This window comes from Epinephelus fuscoguttatus, linkage group LG3 (genome assembly GCF_011397635.1).
Source record: "Epinephelus fuscoguttatus linkage group LG3, E.fuscoguttatus.final_Chr_v1".
NCBI lineage: Eukaryota > Metazoa > Chordata > Actinopteri > Perciformes > Serranidae > Epinephelus > Epinephelus fuscoguttatus.
In genome coordinates, this window is record NC_064754.1 from 16565904 (window position 1) to 16588609 (window position 22706).

Sequence of the window (22706 nt, forward strand, 5' to 3'; positions counted from 1 at the left end):
ATGGATCAGTAAGTAACACGGCTAAATGTTAGCTAGACCAGAGAGGACTGTACTGTACTGGCTGCTAGTTCATTCCTAGCTGGCATCGCAAATCACCGCAACCAGGGACCGGGTAGCAAGTGTTGGTCAGCTGACATCCTCGCTGCCATTCTACGGCAGCCCTTGGACAGTGATACCCCCCTCCCTTCCTTCTGTTCTCTTCTCATGGAGGCAGCTATCGACGCACATCGTCCAGCTAAGTTATGCCCAGCTAAGTGAACACTGGACTTTGTTTCCCATTCAATTTGAGCTCCAACCGTACGGTACCGTTTATTCTAGAATTGGGACTGCTTACATGGGCATATTGGTATAATTCCACTGTGTCTACTGTTGTTTGTACTGATACTGTGCATATTGGTATAATTTACTGTGAGCTGTTTGTACTGGTATTGTGCATTCTGGTATAATTATTTGCATTACTATTTGTGTTTTTCTTCAGATAAATCTGATAATTGTTGAGTGTCCACACACCTTCTCATTCTACATATACATAGAGGTATACTGGTGGCTTTACAGCCTACATTTTATTTAATTTAGAGAGTCTAACAGAGTCATACTATTGATAACCTCTGATCCCCACGGTCAATTTGGTTGTTGCGACAGTGCGACGCAACACCACTGACGCTAGGGGGCGCCAAGCTAAAAAAAAAAAAAATAATCCTATCTGTTGCCTCTTTAAAAAAATATATATCAGTCATGCATGATTTGTAAAATGATTATACATCTGTATGTTTGATAATCCACATTCTGTATTCAGTAGGGGAGAGTGGGGTCAGTTGGGACACTTTTACAACAACAAAATAATCCTCCATTACTCACAGACTACTTGTACAATAATGAAAATAATTTGATCCCTGAACAGATCTACAGGTGTCTGCTAACAGTTTATCAAGTTTTCCTAGAGCCCAACCCAAACATAAAAGGCACAATTTTATAATATATAAATAAATATAAATATAATATATTTCCCAATATTCCATCTCCCATGGACCGCTGGGACAGTGGGTAGGGTCAGTTGGGACACCTTGTGCTGGCCTAAAAACTATTCCATTTATACTGAAAGAAAATTGGTTTAACACCTTATTATATTGTCAGTTATTGACACATTTCCTTGAGAAAAGGCAACATTTGTAAAATTATCACATTTTTATAAACTACTGAGAGATGAAATCTGGCTGTCTTCCGAGTCATCATTTCAGAGGCATCTCTCAGCTCAGTGTGGTTGCCACAGGCTACGTGTAGCCTACAGGTTTATGAAGGCTACTGAGCTTCATTTTCCATCAAAAAGAAAAGTAAAAGACAGAAAGTCAATAATAACAACTAGAGAGTAAAAAAAAATAGTTGAACACTGCACATTCAAAATATGCTCATGGGTTGAAATGTCCTACATGAAGTTCGTGCATTTTGTTTACATGGTCTATTAATTCATCTTAGCAGGCTAATCTCTTAATAGATTTAACATTCACTCAGTGACTTCATCGTAGGTCTTAGGCAATTTTTCGGCCTACTTTTTCTTGATCAATAACAAGGTGGGAACTGTAAACAATAGTGTCCCAGTCAGTGGTGCAGTGAAGGGTATATGCAGGTATCTACCTTTTTTTCTGACCGTTTACAGTAGCCTATACTGACCTTTCAGCCAAAAGGCCATTGGAGATATAGGAGAGAATACCCAATTCCTCCCAGGTAACCTGCCCATCTACTTCGTAGTACACCCACCTCATTAACTACCACTGCACCACTGGTCCCGACTGGATTCAGGTAACTCCCCACTTTGGACTACTGAGCTAGCAACCAAAAAATATATCAGACGGCTTACAGTTTGGGCTGGGCATCGAAATCAAACGGTTAGGGTCAGGACTCACTGGGTGTAGACTGTGGGTGTAAGCCTGCCATTGGTGGCTTTTGCAGCCAGGATTCTCCTCCCCTTAAACTATCTGCATGACACAGGCTGAATCCAAATATCCACCCTCTGGACTTGTGGACTGCACCCTAGCAGACTTCAGGTGTACCTGGTGTGACGTATTCACTGTCAACACGTAAAGTCTGCAAGGTAGAGACTGCCCTCAAGACTGTATTACTCGTTGCCGTGAAATAGGTCTTTTAATGTGTGACTGAACAGCAAAGTCTGCTGAAGTCTGCACCCCAAGCGGACTCTCTGGAAGTCTGCAGAAAGTCTGCTTGAGGCCCCGTGTGGACTGGATGAATTGTGGATTTTGACAGCCCTTAGCACCCCCGGACTACCCAGGAACACGTCTGCAAAGTCCGCCAGTCTGCAAGTGCGGTGAGGTCCTGACATTTGGATTCACGCACAGTGTTGCAAGGGCAGTATTGCTGCATTCCTGGGCCTAGCACCACCCAAGACCACTGTGATTGGTTTAGAGAAATACAAACAACATTTTTACCTTATACCAAAATGATAATGGGTGCTTCCAGACCTTTCTGTGGTGCTGATGCAGCGCTGGCTCTGTGAGAGGGTAAGGATAACCCATTGGTCAGGAGACAGGATCTGAGCAAATTGGGTTGCCAGTACAGATGGGGTGACAGCACAGCAACAATCTCGTTTGTATTGAGCAGGTGGATCAGATTGAGGATGAATTTAATTCATTCTGAAAGACCAGCAGCCACTGGGGACACCCCAAATTAACAGACGAATGGTGCAACTTCATCACTCACTCAGTGACAGACTTGCATTTCGAGGACCAACCCCCCCCCAGACACCTGGAGTCCAGCCAAAAAGCTAAATAATTACCCCTTTACATATGTTTTTCATCTAATATGACACAGTAAATGCAGATGGAGAAGGAATAACAGATAAAAATGTGTACTGTATTTTACTTTATGTCTCTCCTCAGTTTGTTTTAATTTGGGCATTTCAAATCTTCCATGGTTTGGGTCCCTCAGCAGACTCTGAAAACAAAAGTATCTTTGAATATTTAACATTTCACCTTATCAATTCGTTTTGGGGGCCCCACCTTGTTTTTGTTGTAATACTTGTTTTACATATTCGGGCCCTCAGATGAGTCCGACACTAAAAATCAGGGAGTGTATCTTTAAATATTTAAATCAGGACCAAAATCCCAAAGAGAGTTCACATTTTCAGTTTGTTTGGGGGCCCCACCTTGTTTTTGTTGTAATACTTGTTTTACATATTCGGGCCCTCAGATGAGTCCGACACTAAAAATCAGGGAGTGTATCTTTAAATATTTAAATCAGGACTAAAAACCCAAAGAGAGTTCACATTTTCAGTTTGTTTGGGGGCCCCCTGGTGGCTTAGGGGCCCTCCGCAACCACTTAGTGCGCTCGTGCCTAGGGCTGCTCATTTGTTTGTTCTGCCCTTGATATTTTTCCCTTTTCATCTTTTGTTTCATGTGCTGCACTCATTTAACACTTCAAAGGGAATGCATATCACTTTTGGAAAAATGGCTGTACTCAATTACTTCTTACACATAAATGAATCACGCAACATGGAGCTGGTGTCAAAGCACGCTGCAGGGGTAACTGAGTAAAATCCAGCGGTGAAGGTAGTGTGTGCACCCTGTTAATCCTTCCTCTGGCTCACACCAGGCCTGCAAACAGGGATTGTGCAACCAACCTGTCCAGCAGGTTCTGATTAAAATGCAGTGATGAGTCGCTGTTTGATTGGTCAGTTAAAGCAAGCGATATATCTGATAGTTCAACTGGAATCCAGGGTGCGTAGGTGCTCGAGGAATTCAAAAGAATAGATGGAACCAAGGGTTTTACTCCGGGGCATGCGTGCGCCATCCATCGACGGTGCCCTCTGAGTGGCCCGTGCAGAGGGTAGTGAGAAGGCTGGGAGAGCTCTTTGATGGAGTCCACGTACTCCTTCATGGTGTGTGAGGAAAAATCCGGGTCTCCAACCTCTGTGCTGCTCTCTTGCATTTCATCGATGGTAGGAAGTCTGTCCACTGTGGAGAGGAGGCACCTGGGCTTCATCCTGCAAAGAAATGCACAATCTTTTAACGCTGCTGTTGTGATACAGTGATGCAAACATTAACGGTAATCCTCTCTTTTATCTTGCCCTCCTGGGAGCCATTTCCTCGTTGAGAAAGTAGCAGTAATGGCCAAGTCAGCTGGGTTGTATCACTGGGAAATAGCTGAAAGGGGTATAGTCAAAATATTGGAAAAAATAATTTGTAAAGTTACTCCTAATAGTCACAAGCAGCTGAAATATTACATATTTTATTTAAAAAGTGACATGTTATTTATGGCTGCACATTCGTACCCCATTAATGTTCAGAGTTTTCTTATATATTTAGCTTTTTATTTGTATTTTCTGGAAGTTTTATCTAAATGCAGCAGCCCTTTCAAGGAAATTCCTTTAAAAATCAACATCTACTTATAAACTCAGCTCACTAAACAGTACCTAAAGTAAATTTCTCAAAACACTGTATATATTTTCCCCAGAATTTGCACCATTTTTCCAGATATCTTCAAAATAGAATATTAATACAGACCTGCAAAATAAAGCAATGCCATTTTATTTGCCAAAATAAGGATCTAAATGTGTTTTCAGAGCCTTCTTTATGCTGTCACGAAAACATTTTGGTGCAGAAATAGACTCCTGGTTGTATGACAGAGTATTAGTGCCACAATGAGAAAATGAGAATAAAGTCATAATATCACAAGAATAATGTTGTAATTTTGAGGGAAAAGTCTTAATATTATGAGCTCTCTCCATTTAATGCAAGTGTGGGTCCTCTTTGTGCATGTGTGTGTATGCTGATGACATGGCCTCATTTGGTCTTATACAACAAACAGACCCTTCGTGTGAAGCTGCCTACCTGGCCCACACTAAGGCCCTTCAAACCTGGTGACACATCAGCAAGTTACAAATGATTGTGGCCAAGACTAAAGAATCAATTCACACGAAACGAGATATGAAGACAGAGCCAGTTTCACTCGATGGCCGATGTGTTGAAAATGTGGAAAACACCTTGGTAGACTTCTGGACGCCAATGTTAGTTTCTCTGGAAACACTAAGTAAGTTTTCAAGAAATGCTCAACGCAACTTAATCTTCTTAGGAAACTCAGTGGCCGTGGTGTTAGTCAGCAGGTTTTAGAATTAGTGTGCCAAACTTTGGTTGAGAGTGTTATCATTTCACCTCTCTGTCCGGTACAGTCATCTTAATTGCACATAGAAAAATAAACTTTATAGGATTACGACAAAGGCAAGTAAAAAAGTTGACAAGCCACAAAAGCCCTTGATGCAACTCTTTACAGAAAGGACGAGGAAGAAAACGAGGAGTATTTTGGCAGATAACTCCCACCCTCTCTTTAGCCAGTTTGAGCTCTTGAGCTCCAGGAGGCGCTATAGAGCCCTTCAGGCAACCAAAAATATATTTAAGAAGTCCTTCATCCCAAGTGCCATCAGTATCCTTAACTCAATAACGTGACTGATGAGTTTTAAACCACAGACAGACAATGAACTGATTTAATGTGTTAAGTGTTTTGTAATGATTTCTGCTTTTTACAGTGTTGTCTTTTGTGTTTGGTGAACCGAAGACAAATTTCCATCCATGGTGGACAATAAAGAAATATTCTATTCTATTCTTTTCTATTTTATAAATAAATACGGAATTTCGAGGAAAACAAAGTTGAAATATTACAATAATAAAGCCCTAATTTAATGAAAATAAAGTCATACTATTTCAAGAATTAAAAAAAATTATGAAAATTAAATTAATTAAATAAAAATGTATGAGAACAAAACCCTCACAAATCTATGCCATAAAGTTGAGCCCTTCATATGGCTGAGACATATTGGATCTGCAAGTGATAGCATTAACCTTGAAATGTATACCCTTTTAATTGTGCAATGTAAACTTGTGTTGCTAAAACTCCCAAAGTACCATTAAAAAAGCACAAAGGACATGACCTCATTGTGTCCTAAATGGTAGCTAAGGCCCTCTCTTTAGGATTACTGAAATGAGAGGCATTTTTATACAATTTTCCATCCGAACACAGACTCACCTAGAAATGTCTCTGTGATTCTTCCTGATGACGGTTTGTTTTGTGACAGCAATTCCTTCTCGCCGTCCTTCTGCCTCTCTTTTTGCCAATGTTCCCTTGTTCTCCTTTCTATTTTCACCCAGGATGCCAGCAGTCTGTGGGTGTCAACTGTGCTTTTGCTAAGGCTCTCAGCATGTACAGAACATGTTGCGGCAACATGGAGGTGTGAATCTGTAAGCACTGTCGGAGGATAAGCCAGGCCAGGGGAGCTTTTATAATGCATTAGCCAGACTAGGCTAACGGAGCCAATTATAGCCATCAGAGCATGAAGAGAAAGTGAGGCTGTGATGGCGGATGTGGGCTGGGATGTACTGTGCTGCACAACAGGGGGAAATAAGGTGGTCAGGGGTGATGAGGTGATCAGTGAGCGGGCTGTCGATGGGGAAATGTCATTATCTCATATCCAGACAGCTTGTGGCTGCTGTCACAGTTATTTTTACTGATTGGTTGGGTTTGTGGTTCTATGTGCATCAGTCTATGAATTCCCTCAGTTAAGACGAATGTACAGTCCAGGAAACTGCTCTGCTTCTTCTCATTGAACTGTTGGAACTTCATCACAGCATGTTCTGGGTGTTTTAAAGTCAAGATTTAATTATATCATGAAAAAAACAAGAATTCGTGTATTAAAGTTATTAAATGCAATTAAAACATTATGGCATAGGCCTTTAAAATTATATTGTATGTAGCATAATGTGCAGTATTAAAGGAAGTACCATTGTAACTTTGATTAAAGCAACACTTACCTTTCTGCAAATTTTACACTTTTCTTTGTTTAGGTTGAAATGCTATTAATAAGCTGATGGCAACTAAAATGTAATAAAAACTCATAATTAAATTAAACTCATAATCTAAGAAAACTTCGACCGGAGTTGTAACATAAGGAGACTTTTACAGAAATCGGCATTCTGCTAAATTTGTTTAGCAAACTCTTCTATGAAAATAATATTATTAGCGCTAAATACATTTGGTTCCCTCATGTGACAATTAAGGCCCAGACACGCCACACCAGCATTTAAGATCTACTGGTGACGAAGGCGGCATGGTGGTGTGGTGGTTAGCACTGTCAATCCCAGGAGTTTGCATTCTCAGCAGCACATTCTCAGTGTGTCAGCGTGGGTACTCCAGTTTCCTCCCACAGTCCAAAGACATGCACGTTAGGTTAATTGGTGACTCTAAATTGTCCGTAGGTGTGAATGTGAATGGTTGTCTGTCTTAATGTGTGAGCCCTGCAATAGTCTGGCGACCTGTCCAGGGTGTACCCTCCAAAACTAGGGCGATAGACACTCACTGACAGCTCATCATTGACCGACAGCTGACCATTGGCTTGGTGTGTCAGGGCGAAGGGATGAAGAAATGTAACAAATGCAGATGCGACCACAAAGGGCACAAGAGGTCTGATGAGTATGAAAATCAAGTGAATCATACTGTGGCTTTCACAGTCACTAGACCTCAACGCCATCATGAAACCTGGCTGCTGTTCATTTCTCCAGTCGTTTCAGAGAGTTGGAGAATCTATGACAATGTAGTGGCATATCACCTCACTGAGACACTTTATTGGTTTAAACTTTTATCCTTATTTTACCACCAGCTCTCTGCTTCATCTCACTGAACTAATCTACTTAGATAAGTTATCTACTGACCAATTAAGACCACCGTACTGCCTGCCAACATACCCACAGTCTGACGTTGATAACAGAAACAGGGATAATCCCTGCAACAGCTGTTACAGTAAATTTATTTTAGTAACCGTCTGGGAACTCAAGCCGGTTGTTAGTCTTCCAGAAAAGGACATTTAATAAAAATGGGTGTTCAAGATGTGATTCAGCAACAAAGCTAGCTGACCTTTAATACTGTATAAAATTATAAAACCTGAGTAAAAGCAGAGAAAACTAGAATAATTCTGCTGTATGAAAAATACTTAGTATGGGTTAATTGCCTCGCTTCGGACAGATAAATAAGACGCTGCAGTAAAGCAGACAACATGTTTGACTCTGTCAGTGTTAGCAGGCAAAACAGCATTGTTGTTATTATTACCTTACTTATAGAATACATCCTGTGGATGCACTGGGATGCATCGTTAGTGATATATCCTGAGGTCATTGGGTATTTTGGGTCTTTTAAAATATCAGACAGTCAGTCCCTGGCTTACATCCCAGCAATAGTTGACCACGGGGGCTCCCTCCTCAGCCAGAGCCGCTTATCCAGTGGCTCTCTTTGTGGCGGGGGAACTTCACCGATATTGAACCAGCTGTGTGGCATCACAGTGTGTGCAGATGAACGCTGTTTGGCTTCATCTCCGTGCCACTGCCAGCACCTGGACCTCCGCTGCCGGATGGGCAGGTGAAGTCAAACAACGTTCATCTGCACACACTGTGATGACACAGAGCTGGTTGAATATCAGCAAAGTTTCCCTGCTTCCCTTCACTGGTTCCTGTACAGCAGGGTTGGTCTTTTTGTCACACACAGCATGTGTATACATTCAGTAGGCTAAATATCTTCAGCAGCTAGCTAGCTAACCCAACACTTTTCAGGGTTTGATTTTGGTTTTGGAACCAAATCCACAAAACCAGCCTGAAAATGAAGGAAATCTGAAATGTGATCAGTCCCTGGCTTGCATCCCAGCAATAGCTGACCACGGGGGCTCCCTACTCAGTCAGAGCAACCTATCCAGTGGCTCTATATGCGAAGTAGCTGATAGTCTTGATGGCCCTCTTCTTAGCCAGCCCCACTATCCCCAGCTTTGTGAGGACTCTGCAGAGTGACCGACCTGCAAAGCCCCAACATCCCACCTCGACAGGCTCACAGTGGCTTACTATTATTATTTAAATATTTAATTTAGTCAATATTATATTGCGTTCTAAATGTGCTGTATTCTCGGGCATACCATTTAGCAGTAAAATACTGTATAAAATTGTCATCATAGCATAGAATTACAGGCTTTTATTGGCAGTATAAAACAGATTTGTTGGTAATTATAATCATTTTTATAAGGATCCCTTTAAGTCCTCTGTGAATAGGGACTTTCAGCTTAATTTCTCCTCTTTTTTTAAAAAAAAAATGCTATTATTTGGTAAACCTTAACCCTATTTTAACCACAAGTCTATTGCAAATATTTTAACACTGCAGTTCACCCACAAGAGATAATGGATCTGTTTTTGTGTCCTGACCTGCATGAATGACCAGCATAGTCATAGCCTCATTGGAAGGATTGTGTTTAAAAACACCAGTTGTTACAGTAATAACTGGAAACCCTAGCTGAGTCAGATGCCAAGGGGAAGTGAATTAGGCTCCCACATCAGAACAACATCTAGGAGTGAGGCTGTCTGCCGTAGCACTCAGTTAAAATCACTTTCAATAAGAATACCACCAAAGTAATTGTATAATCATCCTTCACAGCCCCTCCCGGTTTCCATATTTCATCCGTGTCTCACTATGCTGTGCAGTTCCAGGAAAAATATACATCAGTAACTCAAGAATTTCACTGGAAGAGTTTGTGATGGCTGGATAAGAAGCTGAGTTTCAATATTGCACTGTAAGAATAAGTGTGACCATACTTTTCAGACAGGCTAGACACCAGCCATTACATCATTTAACTTGAGAAATACATAAAATATTCCCCTCTGACATGTAGTGAAGCATAGGTTTAAAGTAGCATTAAATAAAAATATTCAAGCAAATACAAGTACCTCAAGTAAATAAGTAAATGTACTTACATAAAAAAGAAAATATTGCACCTGAAGGTTAGTGTTTCTACTACATTATCCCAGTTTTACTCTTTCATAATTCTCATGTCATTATAAATGGGAAACCTACAGTAAAAATGTAGTCCAGTCATTAATGCGATAATGGCAATATGTTAAATATGGCAATTAGTCCTCATTAAAATGTGATTTTTATCTGGGCAAAGTTGGGTTTTTTAATAAAAATAAATTGCAGAAATTTGCATTAACACTGGTCTTTAAGTCTGCAGCAACAAAGCCGCTCCTCATTCTTTCCTCACTAAAGGCTGTTACCTCAGACACAGCTCCACAGAGAGCTGACCTCTGGGACTCACAGCTAACTATAAAATGGTGTACACTAAGCCTGCATGCTAATGTGCTATTTGAGGCACATTTCTTTGTCAACACATCCAGACATAAACCCTGAGATTAAGGCCAGAGCTGAAAATAGGTGCTGCTGTGTTTAAGAATAGACTGCGGGGCTCAGGTGTTGGAGCCGTTAAGGAGGACTGAGATGAGCTAATTGCGGCATGTTTCCTGATATAATGGCACTCCACCTTAAGACCCTGTTAATCTGGTCAAAATGTTTCCAGTTAGTTATGTAGTTGCATTCACTGACCTGTTTGCCTGGTAGGCAAACTGCAGGGGGTCCATAAGGAGTCCTGTGATGTCCTTCAGGTAGACAAACACCAGTCTCTCAAAGGATTTCATGGCCACAGACGTCAGGTTGACGGGCCTGTAGTCATTTAATCCTGTGATGGAGGGTTTCTTGGGGACTTGGATGACTGTGGAGCATTTAAAGCAGAGGGGGACTTCACACAGCTCCAGTGATCTGTTAAAGATCCTGATCTCCCGTCTGTGAAAGAGCTGACACTCATCCTCTTTACAGATCCAATGATGGATATTTTGGGAGCCTCTCACCCGAGAGTTATATGAGCAGATCAATACATCTCTCATGTCTGGACGCTAAATATAAATCTACAGCTAGCGGCTGCTGATCTTAGTTTAGCACACTGTGAGGTTGCTGTGCCTTTGTGGCCTGTGAAACCACATGTTGTCAGTTTTGTTCTTCTGACGTGGACAAATTAAACAAACAAGATGTTAATTAGTGAGCTTAAGAGGTGATGGGAAGGGGATTTTTTTCTTTACTTTGGACAGAGCCAGCCTCACTGTTTCCCTGAGTTTTCAGTCTTTATGTTAAGCTAGGCTTACTGGCTGCTGCCCCTCATTTACCGGGCAGATCAATCTGCTCATCTAACTCTCAGCAAGAAAGCAAATAAGCCAATTACCAAAAAATGTCAAACTGTTCTCTCAATGATTTCAATTGACCTTTCGCTAAGCCCCGCCCCTTTTTGATGTTCCAACAAGCTGTCGCAGTAAGCATGGAGCCCGCACTGTAACTAACTGCACTCCCTGAAGAAATATTAACATATTTTTGGAAAAATGAAACAGTGATTCCAGAGAGAAGCAGACAGAGGGGTCTACAGTCTGTGTTTGAAGGATATATCCAGGATGTCAAACTGACTCAGCAGCAACAACAGGTTAAAAAGACAAAGATAGTTAGAAGCTAAAGCCGAACTATAGGCTACAGGTCACAGTGTAAAAGTGAACCACCACATTACTGCTGATCGCCACACAAGACAATGAATATAAAGGGAAACTTTGCTGATACTGAACCAGCTGTGTGTCATCGCACTGTGTGTAGATGAGCAGTGTTTGGGTTCGCCCCCGTGCTGCTGCCAGCACCTAGACTTCCACTGCCACATTCAGGGCTCAAACACCATTCATCTGCACACACTGCGATGACACACAGCTGGTTGAATATCAACAAAGTTTCCCTGCTTCCCTTCACTGGTTCCTGTACAGCAGGGTCGGCCTTTGTTTCCCTGTTATAATCATTAAAAAGCAAAAGCAGCATGTGTATACATTCAGTAGGCTATATCTTCAGTAGCTAGCTAGCTAACCCTACACTTTTCAGGGTTTGATTTTGGTTTTGGAACAGGGAAGAAACGTATATCTTTTTCCAACCTCTCCAGGTAACGAGTATCATTAATACCCGACGTGCCCCAGGCACAACATTTAGCTCCAAATCCACAAAACCAGCCTGAAAATGAAATCTGAAACGACTGCATTAGAGTCAATGGAGCACAGCTGTGTTGTTGTTGGACCCTGGTCTGAACCGGCTCGATGCTACGTTCTGATTGGGCAGTCTGTGTCCGAAGGGTCAATTAAAGTGCAAACATAGGTGTGGCTTCTTCACTTAATAGAGTGCCGAAGTCAAGCCCCTTCCAGTGAAGCTCATGGGACCTGAGATCGGAAAAAATATGAATGGCAGTGAATGAGGAGAGAAATATTATCTTTTGGTCCCGTTTGAGTTGTGACATGAAGTCCAAATATGTCATTAATGAATTTAAAACATAAATTTTAAGGTCACGAAAGTCATACTTTGTAGTAAAACTGTTGAGATATGAGCTTTTGAAAAAAACGTAATTAGAAAGACTACACAGGAGGCGGTTGCGTATGTGACGTCATAGCTTTCGCTCGCCTCTTGCAGCTTGGAGTGACTGCAACCTGGCACAAAACACACAGACATCTTCAATCATAAATCGATTAATCATGAAACAGTGGAATTTCAGCGGGGAGGCCAAGCTGCAGGAAGCGAGCGAAAGCTATGACGTCACATACGCGACCTCCTCCTGTGTACTCTTGAGTCTTTCTAATTAAAAAGCTTATATCTCACCAGTTTTACCACAAAGTATGACTTTCTTGACCTTAAAATTTATGTTTTAAATTCATTAACAAAATATTTAGAGTTCATGTCACAACTCAAACGGGAACAAAAGATAATATTGCTCTCCCAATTCACTGCCATTCATATTTTTTTCCGATCTAAGGACCCATTTAAAAAAATAAATAAATAAATAAGAAGTCCCATGCATAGTGTTGAAAGAAAAATTGGTTAGTTACTGTAGCATCAACTTAGTCACAAGAACAAAGGCACATTTAAAAACAGTGCAATCATTGGCTGAGACGTAAACATTTTATTTCCATCGAGATTTAACGGCTGTATGGGGGATCTTATTGAAAAATTCAACTAATTGGTGGCCTTCATGCTGGTTGATCGGTTTTAGTTTTCCCTCCTTATCCCTTTAAATCTAATTGACTACACATAATGTTAGAGATAAATGAATGGTATGTCCTGAGTGTCATTACTGAATCACAGAGGATTAGGAAAGCACAGTATGCTGCTGATACAGGATGTTTTCTCCCTTGTTCTCATGAACATTGCGAAATTCACTCTTGAATTAACTTCATTCCCCCAGGGACAGGACATTTTAACTAATGGTGACACGGGCTTGTTAAATGTTGTGCTGCCATATGTTCCAAGTCAGTTAAACCAAACCATGTGCTAACTTTGTTGTTTACTCTTTGTTAAGCATTTCTGATTAAAGGGAAACTGCATTTGGAGTAACGATTCCCTGTTAGAGTGAAGAACAATGAAGAGATAAAAATCTAAATGTGCAAATAAAGGTGACCAATGAGCTGTATTGTATGTAAAATACTCTGTACTGTACTGCAATTAAAGGTCGTGCAGACTTAGGCCTTTTCACATATACAGATATTTTTGTAAACAGGTATTTTCCTCTACACACACGTAAAAAGAGTTTTGGGTCACTAAAATGGAGATTTTAAGGGGCAGATTTTTCAAAACTGCAGTTGCCATTTATCTGTGCGTTATGTAAAACAGAGCGCTTGGGAATCAGTGACATAATCACCCTTATTTGCGCATGCCCATTGTTGATTTGTGTACTAAGCATCTCGGTTTGTTATCATTTGGTTAGCACTTCTTGGTCCAATAACTACTTTACACTTAAGCTCTGTATTGCTGCACCACTTCACGGACGAACGGAGCCATCTGCTGCACCCAGTGATTTTGCTCCACCTCAGCTTCCGCAGTTTTAAGTCAGCCAGAGATTATGGTTTTGGATCAGGTCTGGTTGAATCAGCAGATGGTGGGACTCTTTCCAGGTTGGGATTGTTGTCATTGAGGAATGGAGGGAAAACTTTTGCATGTCCAGAGCTCCTTCATCATGATACAAGTTGGTGTTCCAAAAAGGTGACATTAGCTTGTACACTTTTGTGATGAGTTAGGCTGCTGACAATAGCTACCACCGACAAAGGTTTGGAGTCGATTTTGCGTTCTCGTGTGGACAGCGATATTTTGGAAAACAAAGCTTGAGTGGACAGAATTATTTTTAAAACTGATGGGGAAGATAGATCTGTATACATGTAGACAGGGCCTAACTGATGATCTTCATCCAGAGGGAGGAGGGACCAAAGCAGCATCATGGACACGGTGTGACGCTGAGGACGAAGCAACAGGTGGCAGGAACGTGCACAACACCACCTGGCCTTACTGCTTGAGGAAGACGGCCCTGAGAGGAAAGCAAATGTACCTGAGAGAGGCTGAGGAAAGAAAGAAAGGAACAGAGATAAAGGGAGGCACAAGAAAAAGAAAAGTTTGAGAGTTGGGAAATATTGGAGAGATAATTGCAAGAGAAGAGTAAAAATGAGAGGGAAGACAGACAAACAGGGAGGCACATGTCTTCCTCTTTAACTTCCAAAATATTTGGCAATTGGTGCTGCAGTTTGAGAACAAATATGTATACATAATCATTCCTCCTGTGGCGTATCGCCTTCCAGCTATAAGAGCAGTGGCTACATAGTGCCCTCAGTTGGCCAAATGAGACTATTACACACTGTTTTATCTCATCTGAAATGAGCTTCCTGGGCAAATCATGCAGAGTGTAAAAAAACAATGTTGAAAAATGAAGATGCAGAAGCAAATAAGTCACAAAACTGCACAAACCATTAACAAGCCCTATAATATAAACTGTATAATTGTTTCAAAAACATGAAAGCATCATTCCTTAATATTAAAACCGAGCTAAATAATTAAAGAAGGAAAAGGTCCATTTTACTTCATTTAACGACAGCCTAATGGTCTCCCTGGTAATGAAAGCCATTGAGAGTGAGCCACATATATCTTTAAAAATATGCTAAATAATTAAGATTTTACAACCCTTTTTTTTCCTGTGTGAAATACAAAGTATTTAGATACTCATTACAGGCATGTTTGTACTCGCTTAAATATTGGCTCATCTTGTTTTGTTATTAGGAAAATAAACCAAAGTCCGATGGCACAAAGCAGCTGCCACATTCAACATATTCCTCAGTGTGTATCTCAGACTGGAAAACACATAACTCAGATTGTCCAAATGATATCAGGTTTCCTGTTGTAATTCTTACTCTGATGGGGAGTGCTTGGATGTGTGGATTCATCACATAAGCTCTGGTGTCCTTAAAATCTGTAATGCCATATATAAGAGTTGCAATGCAACCAAGTTAAAGTCATTAACATGCTGCTGCTTAATATTGATCTTCCCTTCTTGCCTCAGCAGACGTTTTCTCCACGTGTCCTCTGGTTGGATCAGATACAAGAGCGGCTCTTATCTGTGAACAAGTTCTGTAGCAGATCCTGGATCAGAATGAGAGGTTATCTGATAATCAGTGACTCAGCAAATAGAAAAAAAAACCCAAAAAAACAGTGTCTGTAAAACAACGTGCGAGGACACACTCTCTGTGCCCTGCAGTGAAGGACCAGCCTGTTCTCATCCCCAAGCGTCAAATATGGCAGCTTGGTCAGAGTGTGTGGTACAGACACACACATTATCCACACATTTCTTGATACAGATTATTTTGAACTGAAGCTGCTGGTTGACAATATTTTGCACAATGTTCAGTAACTTTAAACACGGTCACAGTAAGTATTCATTGTTATATCAGAGAGCAGAAGTTTACCTGAAGTAGGCATTGTTTAACTTGCTCCTGAAACCTGACACCCCTTAGTTTAGTCAGCTAGTGGGCCGGATTGGACCCTTTGGCGGGCTGGTTCTGGCCCACGGGCCATGTGTTCAACACCCCTGCTGTAGATCCTAAATTAAGTGCTTCCTCAGCCAACCAAAATATGTCTTGTCAGGAGTCCAAGCAGTGATGCTTGCTGCTGGAGCCCTGTTGTCTTTGTTCTCATTATTCTGTCTTTTTTCTTTTTTTCTGTCTTTTTGTTTGCCTCTGCTAAAAGTGTTGGCTCAGCAAAGTCACCAAAAATGGCAAGTGGGTTGCTAATTCCACCCACTGACACTCATTTGACCTAAAGATGGCGCTGACACACTCAAGTTTATATTTTAGTCATGAGCTCAAATATGGCTTGGCTATTTTCTTATTTACGAGAACTCTTCAGAAACCTTTGGGCCAACCATCCCAAAACGTTGCCAGGATTATCTTTGGATTTCTCTGATTGAAATTATCTAGGAGATTTCATTTTGTCAGTCCATTTTGAAATCATACATTTCTTGTAATGTCTCTTTATGTTTATCATCCATCCATCCATTTTCATCTTTTTATCCAGGGCCGGGTCGCGGGGGCAGCAGGCCAAGCCAAGCACCCCAGACGTCCCTCTCCCCAGCAACGCTTTCCAGCTCCTCCTGGGGGACCCAAAAGCGTTCCCGGGCCAGACGAGATATGTAATCCCTCCAGCGTGTTCTGGGTCTGCCCTGGGGCCTCCTACCAGTGGAACATGCCCGAAACACCTCTAATAGGAGATGCCCAAGAGGCATCCTGATCAGATGCCCGAACCACCTCAACTGACCCCGCGGGAGAGCAGCGGCTCTACTCTGAGCTCGCTCCAGATGTCTGTGGTTCTTACCCTATCTCTAAGGCTGAGCCCATCCACCCCACGGAGGAAACTAATTTCGGCAGCTTGTATCCACAACCTCATTCGGTCACTACCCAGAGCTCATGACCATAGGTGAGGGTTGGGACGTAGATGAACCAGTAAACTGAAAGCTTTGCCTTTTGGCTCAGCTCCCTCTTCACCACAATGGTCTGGTGCAGCACCCCCATCACTGCAGATGCCACACACAAACCGCCGATCCATCTCTCGCTCCATTCTACTCTGAGTCATGAACAAGACCCAGAGATACTTGAGGCAGTAGCTCTCTCCCGAGGAACTGTAGGCCATGTATGCAACCCAACCCATGCATGTGTTCAGATGCAGGATCTGAGTTTCCCTATGCAGTCCTTGGATATTCTGCCACAAAACTCCCAGAAACGCAAAGAGTTTATATCCAGTAATCGGCTACAGGGGGGCATACGAAAGTCTGTTTGCAAATTCCATTATGAGAGTCTGGTACTTGGAGCCTGAAACCAAAGAGCTCGACTGATCATTTCGATTGATCAAACACATGTGTGAGCAGACTCTCAAACTAAATAGTTTCAGACTGCTTTGATAAATAACAGAGCTTTAAGGAGCTTCAATCATGTGAGTCCCATGACTCAAACAAGATGCTGAAGGAGATGTGTGCCATAGTAACAGCAAAAAGTGTGTAACATGAAGGCTAATGGTAGCCTCTGTCTCCTTCTGAATGTATCGTCTTCACGTTGTCATGTCACTATGAACCTCCCTTAAATGTTCTGTCATGCAGAGAAATAAATTGACTCAGGGACATTGGAGTTCTTCTCACAGATGGAGGAATGGCCACCAGTGCTGCATGGGGGATTGCTCAATGCCTCTGTGGAGAGAGAAGATTAGAAAAAGGCCATGAGAATAATGGAGCAGAGCATTATGTAACTGCAGATATTCGACGCCTGAATTCACAAAAGTGTCTGAAAGCTTTGATTATTCGGTCTGAAAATGAAGTCCATGTGTGTGTGATGAGCTAAATCACTCTCACAGGGTCACTATTGTTTTCTGCTTTCTACTGGCTGCGGGCCATGTGGCAACTCGCTGCTGAACCCTCCCACGAACTGTTTTGTTAGGGTCCCTGGACCCTCAGGTCCGTGTGTGTGTTATCTTACTATAGAAAGTGAGCATTAGGCAGGGGTTACTGCTGTCCTGGGATGTGCTGCTCCAGCTGTTGTTGTAGAACCAAGAACAAATAGTCCATGACCACTGGTCCTGGAGGGGAAGTACAAGATCGTGAGCAGTGCTTTGGTGTACAGTGGAGACTTAGAACAAAGAGCGAAAATATAGAAACAGAAGGGAATAAAAATCCAAGAGCAACAAAAAAATGACCACAGTTGAAGCATTTTGAGCAAACACACACACTTTGTTTCATGTGTTAGCAGATACACATGGGGGGGGGGGGGGTGCGATACTCTCGCAGCAGTTGCATGACATTTAAGTATTTAGCAACTTCCATTTCACCTTACTAGTCCGTTCAAAGCGCTTTTACATGTCAGAGTCACGTTCACCCATTCACACACACTCACACACTGGTGGTCAAGGATACCGCACACAGTGCCACCTACTACTCAGTTTAAACACACTCACACACCGATGGAACAGCCATTGAAAGCAATGTGGGGTCAGTATCTGGCCCGAGGATACAGCCACAGCTGCCATAACATTCAGCGTACACTTCCACAGATTGGACATAAATGTATATTTGGTTGATAAAATATTTTTATATAGCTATTGATACAATTGAAATTGTATTGACTTTTCAACTGAGCACAGTTCAGTGTGTCAGCAGCCTTTTTATGAACAAGTGATGAGCTTCTTTGTGTCATTTGATCTGCACTTTACTTGAGTATTTCCATTTTATGCTACTAAAAACTGCCACTCCACCACAACGAACAGAACTTTTTAAATAGATAATAAATTATTTGTATAGCATGCATCTAATCGAGGTTGCAAAGTGCTTCACAAAGTGCATACATTTTTTAAAAAAAATGTTAAGAGCTGAGGAAAATAGCGTGTACAGAGGCAAAAATAGAACAAAAGAAAATGAATCACAAAAGGTACAAATCACAAAAGTACAAATCAGGAATTAAAAAGGAAAGTTTTCCTTTAAAAATATGTTTTAAGCAATGATTTAAAAACAGGTAATGTGCCAGCCAGCCTAATCTCCCCTCAGGCAGATTCGAGAGCCTCGGGGCCTTGATGGCAAAAGCCCGCTCACCTTTCGTTCCCAACCTTGATCTAGGGATGACTAGCGTGGGTAGGCTTGAGGATCTGAGGTCACGACTTTGAACATCCTGTAGGTAGTCACAAGCTCAGTTATATAACTGGGGGCTAAACTGTGTTGAGCTTTAAAAGTTATTAATAGAATCTTAAAATCACTTCTGAGGTTAACTGGCAACCAATGGAGGGAGGTGAGAATTGGGGTGATATGTGACCTACGATTTGTCCCACATAAAATGTGAGCATGAATAAGCTTTACGAGGTCAGGAAAAGACAGCTGATTTGATATTGATAATATAAACTTTAAACACAACACTTTTTTTTTTGCTCCTGTTTTTCATAGGTTTAATTAAAGACCTAACACTTTTTTACACACCCAGTAGATATATTTCTCTTAAATTTTGGTCACAAATTTGTTAAAAAAATGTGTCAAATATCATCCATCCACCTGACAGGTGTGGCGTATCAAGATGCTGAATAAGCAGCATGATTACACAGGTGTGCCTTGGGCTGGTTGCAATAAAAGGTTGCTCTGAAATGTGCAGCTTCATCTTGACAAAGACAATTACTAGGATCTTGCACAACTAGTGCTAGAGCAATGCATTCTTGGTCACAGATACCCTAAAGAGTCAGCATTTGCCTCATGCAGTGCGACAGCCTCCTTTGCACAGAGTCGATCAGATTTTGCTGGAGACTGGCTGCAAGCTGGAGCACACTGACGTACGACATGTCTGCTGAGAATGCGGGCCATGCAAGAGCTGGAATGTTTGGCATGACAGTGAGTCTCAGGTTCTTGTCACGATGTTACCGTAGATAGGATATTAGCAAACCACTTGCCCACATGACGTCTCACACACTCTCTGCCATCTGCCTGGTATGGTGTAAACTGGGATTCATCTGTGAGGAGAACAGTGCTCCAAAGCGCCAGACGCCACCAACAGTGAGCAGTTGCTTATTCAAGTTGGTAACGATGATGAACTGCTGTCAGGTCGAGACCTTGGGGAGGACGATGAGATGGTTTCTGATGGTTTGTGCAGAAATTCTCTGGTTGTGCAAACCAATTATTGTATCAGCTGTTCAGATGGCTGTTCTCAGACGATTCTGCAGATGAAGACAGTTTGTGAAAGTCCTGACGACGTCTCACGGTAGTGAAATGAACAGTCAGTTCATGGGCAACAGATCTGGTGGACATGCCTGCAGTCAGCATGCTAATGGCACGCTCCCCTAAAACTTGCAAGATCTGTGGCATTAAACTGCGTAAATGTCAGATGTGAAGTTAAAACAGGCTATGAGGATATCTTCCTAATTGAATTAATTTGATATCAAAATGGATGCACACTACTGAAGCCATAATAGTGTGATCACTCTGTTTGTACACTGAGTATTGGATGTGTTAAAAGCTTTGGCAGTAGTCATGAGGATTCATTGTTAGGAGCTCAGAGAAATGAAAAACACTAATGAATATCGCCATATTTTCATACAGAAATGTTTACTTAAGATCAGATAGATTATTTTGAAATCTCTATCTTCTGTGTGTGATGTAGCCATCAACATTTATGAACAAATGTTACCACTTTAAGCTTGTGCATTAAAGATTTGCTTGATAACCTGCTGTCTGGAGGTTGGTTTCACACTTCAGCCATAATGAAAAAGAATCAGTGCTTCAATCAAGTGATTTGTCATCAGTTCCCTAATTAAAACATCAGCGTGTGATAGCCGGCCTCTTTGCTCAAACTCTGACCAACTCATTAAAAGTTGATGAACTAATTATATCCAAAAACTTAATATCACAGCTTTCACTTTGCTGTAATTGTGTGAGCATGTACATAGAAAATGAATCACTGTTACCGATCAATCCATCATTCACCTGACCTTGACTCCTCTCAATAGACTCTGTGAAGCTGATGAAGAAGCTATGCCCTCCTTCCTGTGTTCAGTATCTTAACTAAAACTGTCAAGTAAATACAGCTGAATAAAAGGCACAATAGGTTGAATTTTATACATCATTAATTTGTGACAATAATCTCAAAGACAAGTGCGATGGGTGACGATCTTTATTGATTTTACTTGTTAGTAAACTCCCGTAATCTTGCAGTGATGTCACAAATCATGCTAAGCGACACATAGTATTAAAGCCAAACACAAGATGAAATGTTCTGCTTCAAAAGAGCAAATTTAAAACATATCTCTTGTTGTTGATTCAGATGGACTGGACTGAAACATTCAGCAGTGAAACTTTTTGAGTTTCACATTATTAACATTTACTCAATGGATTTAATAATGAAAAATGTTAAGCTCTTTTTTGTCACCATGTTCACTGCTGAATCACTCTTTTGTCCATTGCTTGTATATGCTGTGGAACTTACATTTGACTATACTGTGTGGAAGCATATGTTCAGAATTATCCGAAACAACTTCATTACAAGTAGGGCTGCAACTAACGATTATTTTCATTGTCGGCTAATCTGTCGATTATTTCTTCGATTAGTCGACCAATCATTTAATCAAAAATGTGTTAAAATGTTGAAAAATGCTGTTCTGTCTCTCCCAAACCCCAAAATTATGTCATCTAATGTCTTGTTTTCTACTCACACCAAAGGGTTTTAGTTCACCGTCATGGGAGAGCGTGTAAAGCTGCCAATATTTGAACGTAAGAAGCTGCAACGAGTATTTTTGGGTACTTTTATAGCACTTTTCTATGAAAAATGACTCAAATCGATTAGTCGACTACTAAAATAGTCACTGATTATTTTGATAGTCGATTAGTCATCAATTGGTCGACTAATCATTGCAGCCCTTATTACAAGACATGTCCGTTGTGTGTGAAACAAAATTATATATATTGAAACATTAATCCTTGCTAGACTGATTCACCTCCAGAGATCATCTTCAGGCTAAAATGATCTTAGTCCATGGAGTTACAATGGATCAAAGACTGTCTCAGCTTTGAGATGCTTTTAGAAAATACAACCACTCTTAAGAATATTTAATTATTTTTTAATTTCTATTAATATTTAATTAAGCCTGTTACAGTGTGGATTTTGAATAAGCTCAGAACAGGATCAAAGACAAGGCAGAAGATCACTAGTTTTACCTGAGGAAACTCTGACAAATCTAATAACTGATGTGTCCTACAGAGGCTGTAGCAACTGTTTTAGTAATTTACTCATTGGTAAAAGATGCATAAAAGCCAAAGGATGGGTCACTTTTGCAACTGTTGCTTACCGACTAAACAATGAACAAACTTGTAATGAAAGACAGTTGGAATGCTGAGTGTTTGTGCTGAAGGAAGATCCTGAGGTCTGCAGGGAGCAGCTGCACAGCCAGGGAGCCGTTTGACCACAGCGTCACTACAGGACATGAAAGAGAAAAGAGCCTCCATCACTAAACTGTTAGGCTTACTTTTCAGCTTTATTTTCCATTTTCTAACCGATGTTTTAAAATGGAAAATAAAGCAGAAAAGTAAGCGGAAGTAGATCATACAAAAAGAAGGCATCCCTCTACAGAGAAAATTTAAATGTATATTATAGTCTACACATATTAACTTTTCATAGATGTCAATTTACTCGAATGAAACCCTTTTGTAATCACCAATATTTTGATTAGTAACTGTAACCGCACAACAAGGCTAACGCTAGCTACACAGGCTAACAGAATTAGCTTTTCCTCCTGCGCAAAGCGGGAAAATCATCATATATGTCTCTCTTACATGCTTTATATTTACATAAACACTGAGGCTTCCCCAGTTGGCGCCTCTGGTAAAATAATAACAGGAATTTAAAGGGAATAACCGACGAAAGTCACCTACAGCATTGACAGGTTCTGTGCGCAGCCATGACCGGATGAGCCGTGATTTTTCTTCTTCTTCTTCTTCTTCTTCTTCTACGAGGTTT

General features: G+C 41.1%; 1 protein-coding gene and 1 long non-coding RNA gene across 4 annotated transcripts; both read right to left on the bottom strand.

Annotated features, from left to right (window-relative positions):
- Positions 1–580: 580 nt before the first annotated feature.
- On the bottom strand, positions 581–11033 carry LOC125886639 (uncharacterized). The gene is made up of 2 exons (XM_049572993.1): positions 10408–11033; positions 581–3994 (listed from the first exon to the last, which is right to left on the bottom strand). The coding sequence occupies exons 1-2, from the start codon at positions 10743–10745 to the stop codon at positions 3595–3597; spliced, it is 738 nt and encodes a 245-aa protein (XP_049428950.1). The 5' UTR covers positions 10746–11033; the 3' UTR covers positions 581–3594.
- Positions 11034–12838: 1805 nt separating this feature from the next.
- On the bottom strand, positions 12839–22706 carry LOC125886640 (uncharacterized). 3 transcript variants are annotated; one of them, XR_007449063.1, is made up of 4 exons: positions 22622–22706; positions 22039–22163; positions 17706–17805; positions 12839–17419 (listed from the first exon to the last, which is right to left on the bottom strand). It is a non-coding gene; the product is annotated as an uncharacterized LOC125886640 (long non-coding RNA). The 3 variants fall into 3 exon arrangements; XR_007449061.1 differs by lacking the exons at positions 12839–17419; positions 17706–17805 and adding an exon at positions 18412–19914; XR_007449062.1 differs by lacking the exons at positions 12839–17419; positions 17706–17805 and having other exon boundaries at positions 20853–22163.

Bases quoted from the DNA above. Each gene is read 5' to 3' on its own strand.
- LOC125886639 (XM_049572993.1), bottom strand. From the start codon at position 10,745: ATGAGAGATGTATTGATCTGCTCATATAACTCTCGGGTGAGAGGCTCC. The intron at 3,995-10,407 runs GTCAGTGAATGC...ATTTCTTTGCAG, and splicing joins TTTGCCTACCAGGCAAACAG to GATGAAGCCCAGGTGCCTCC.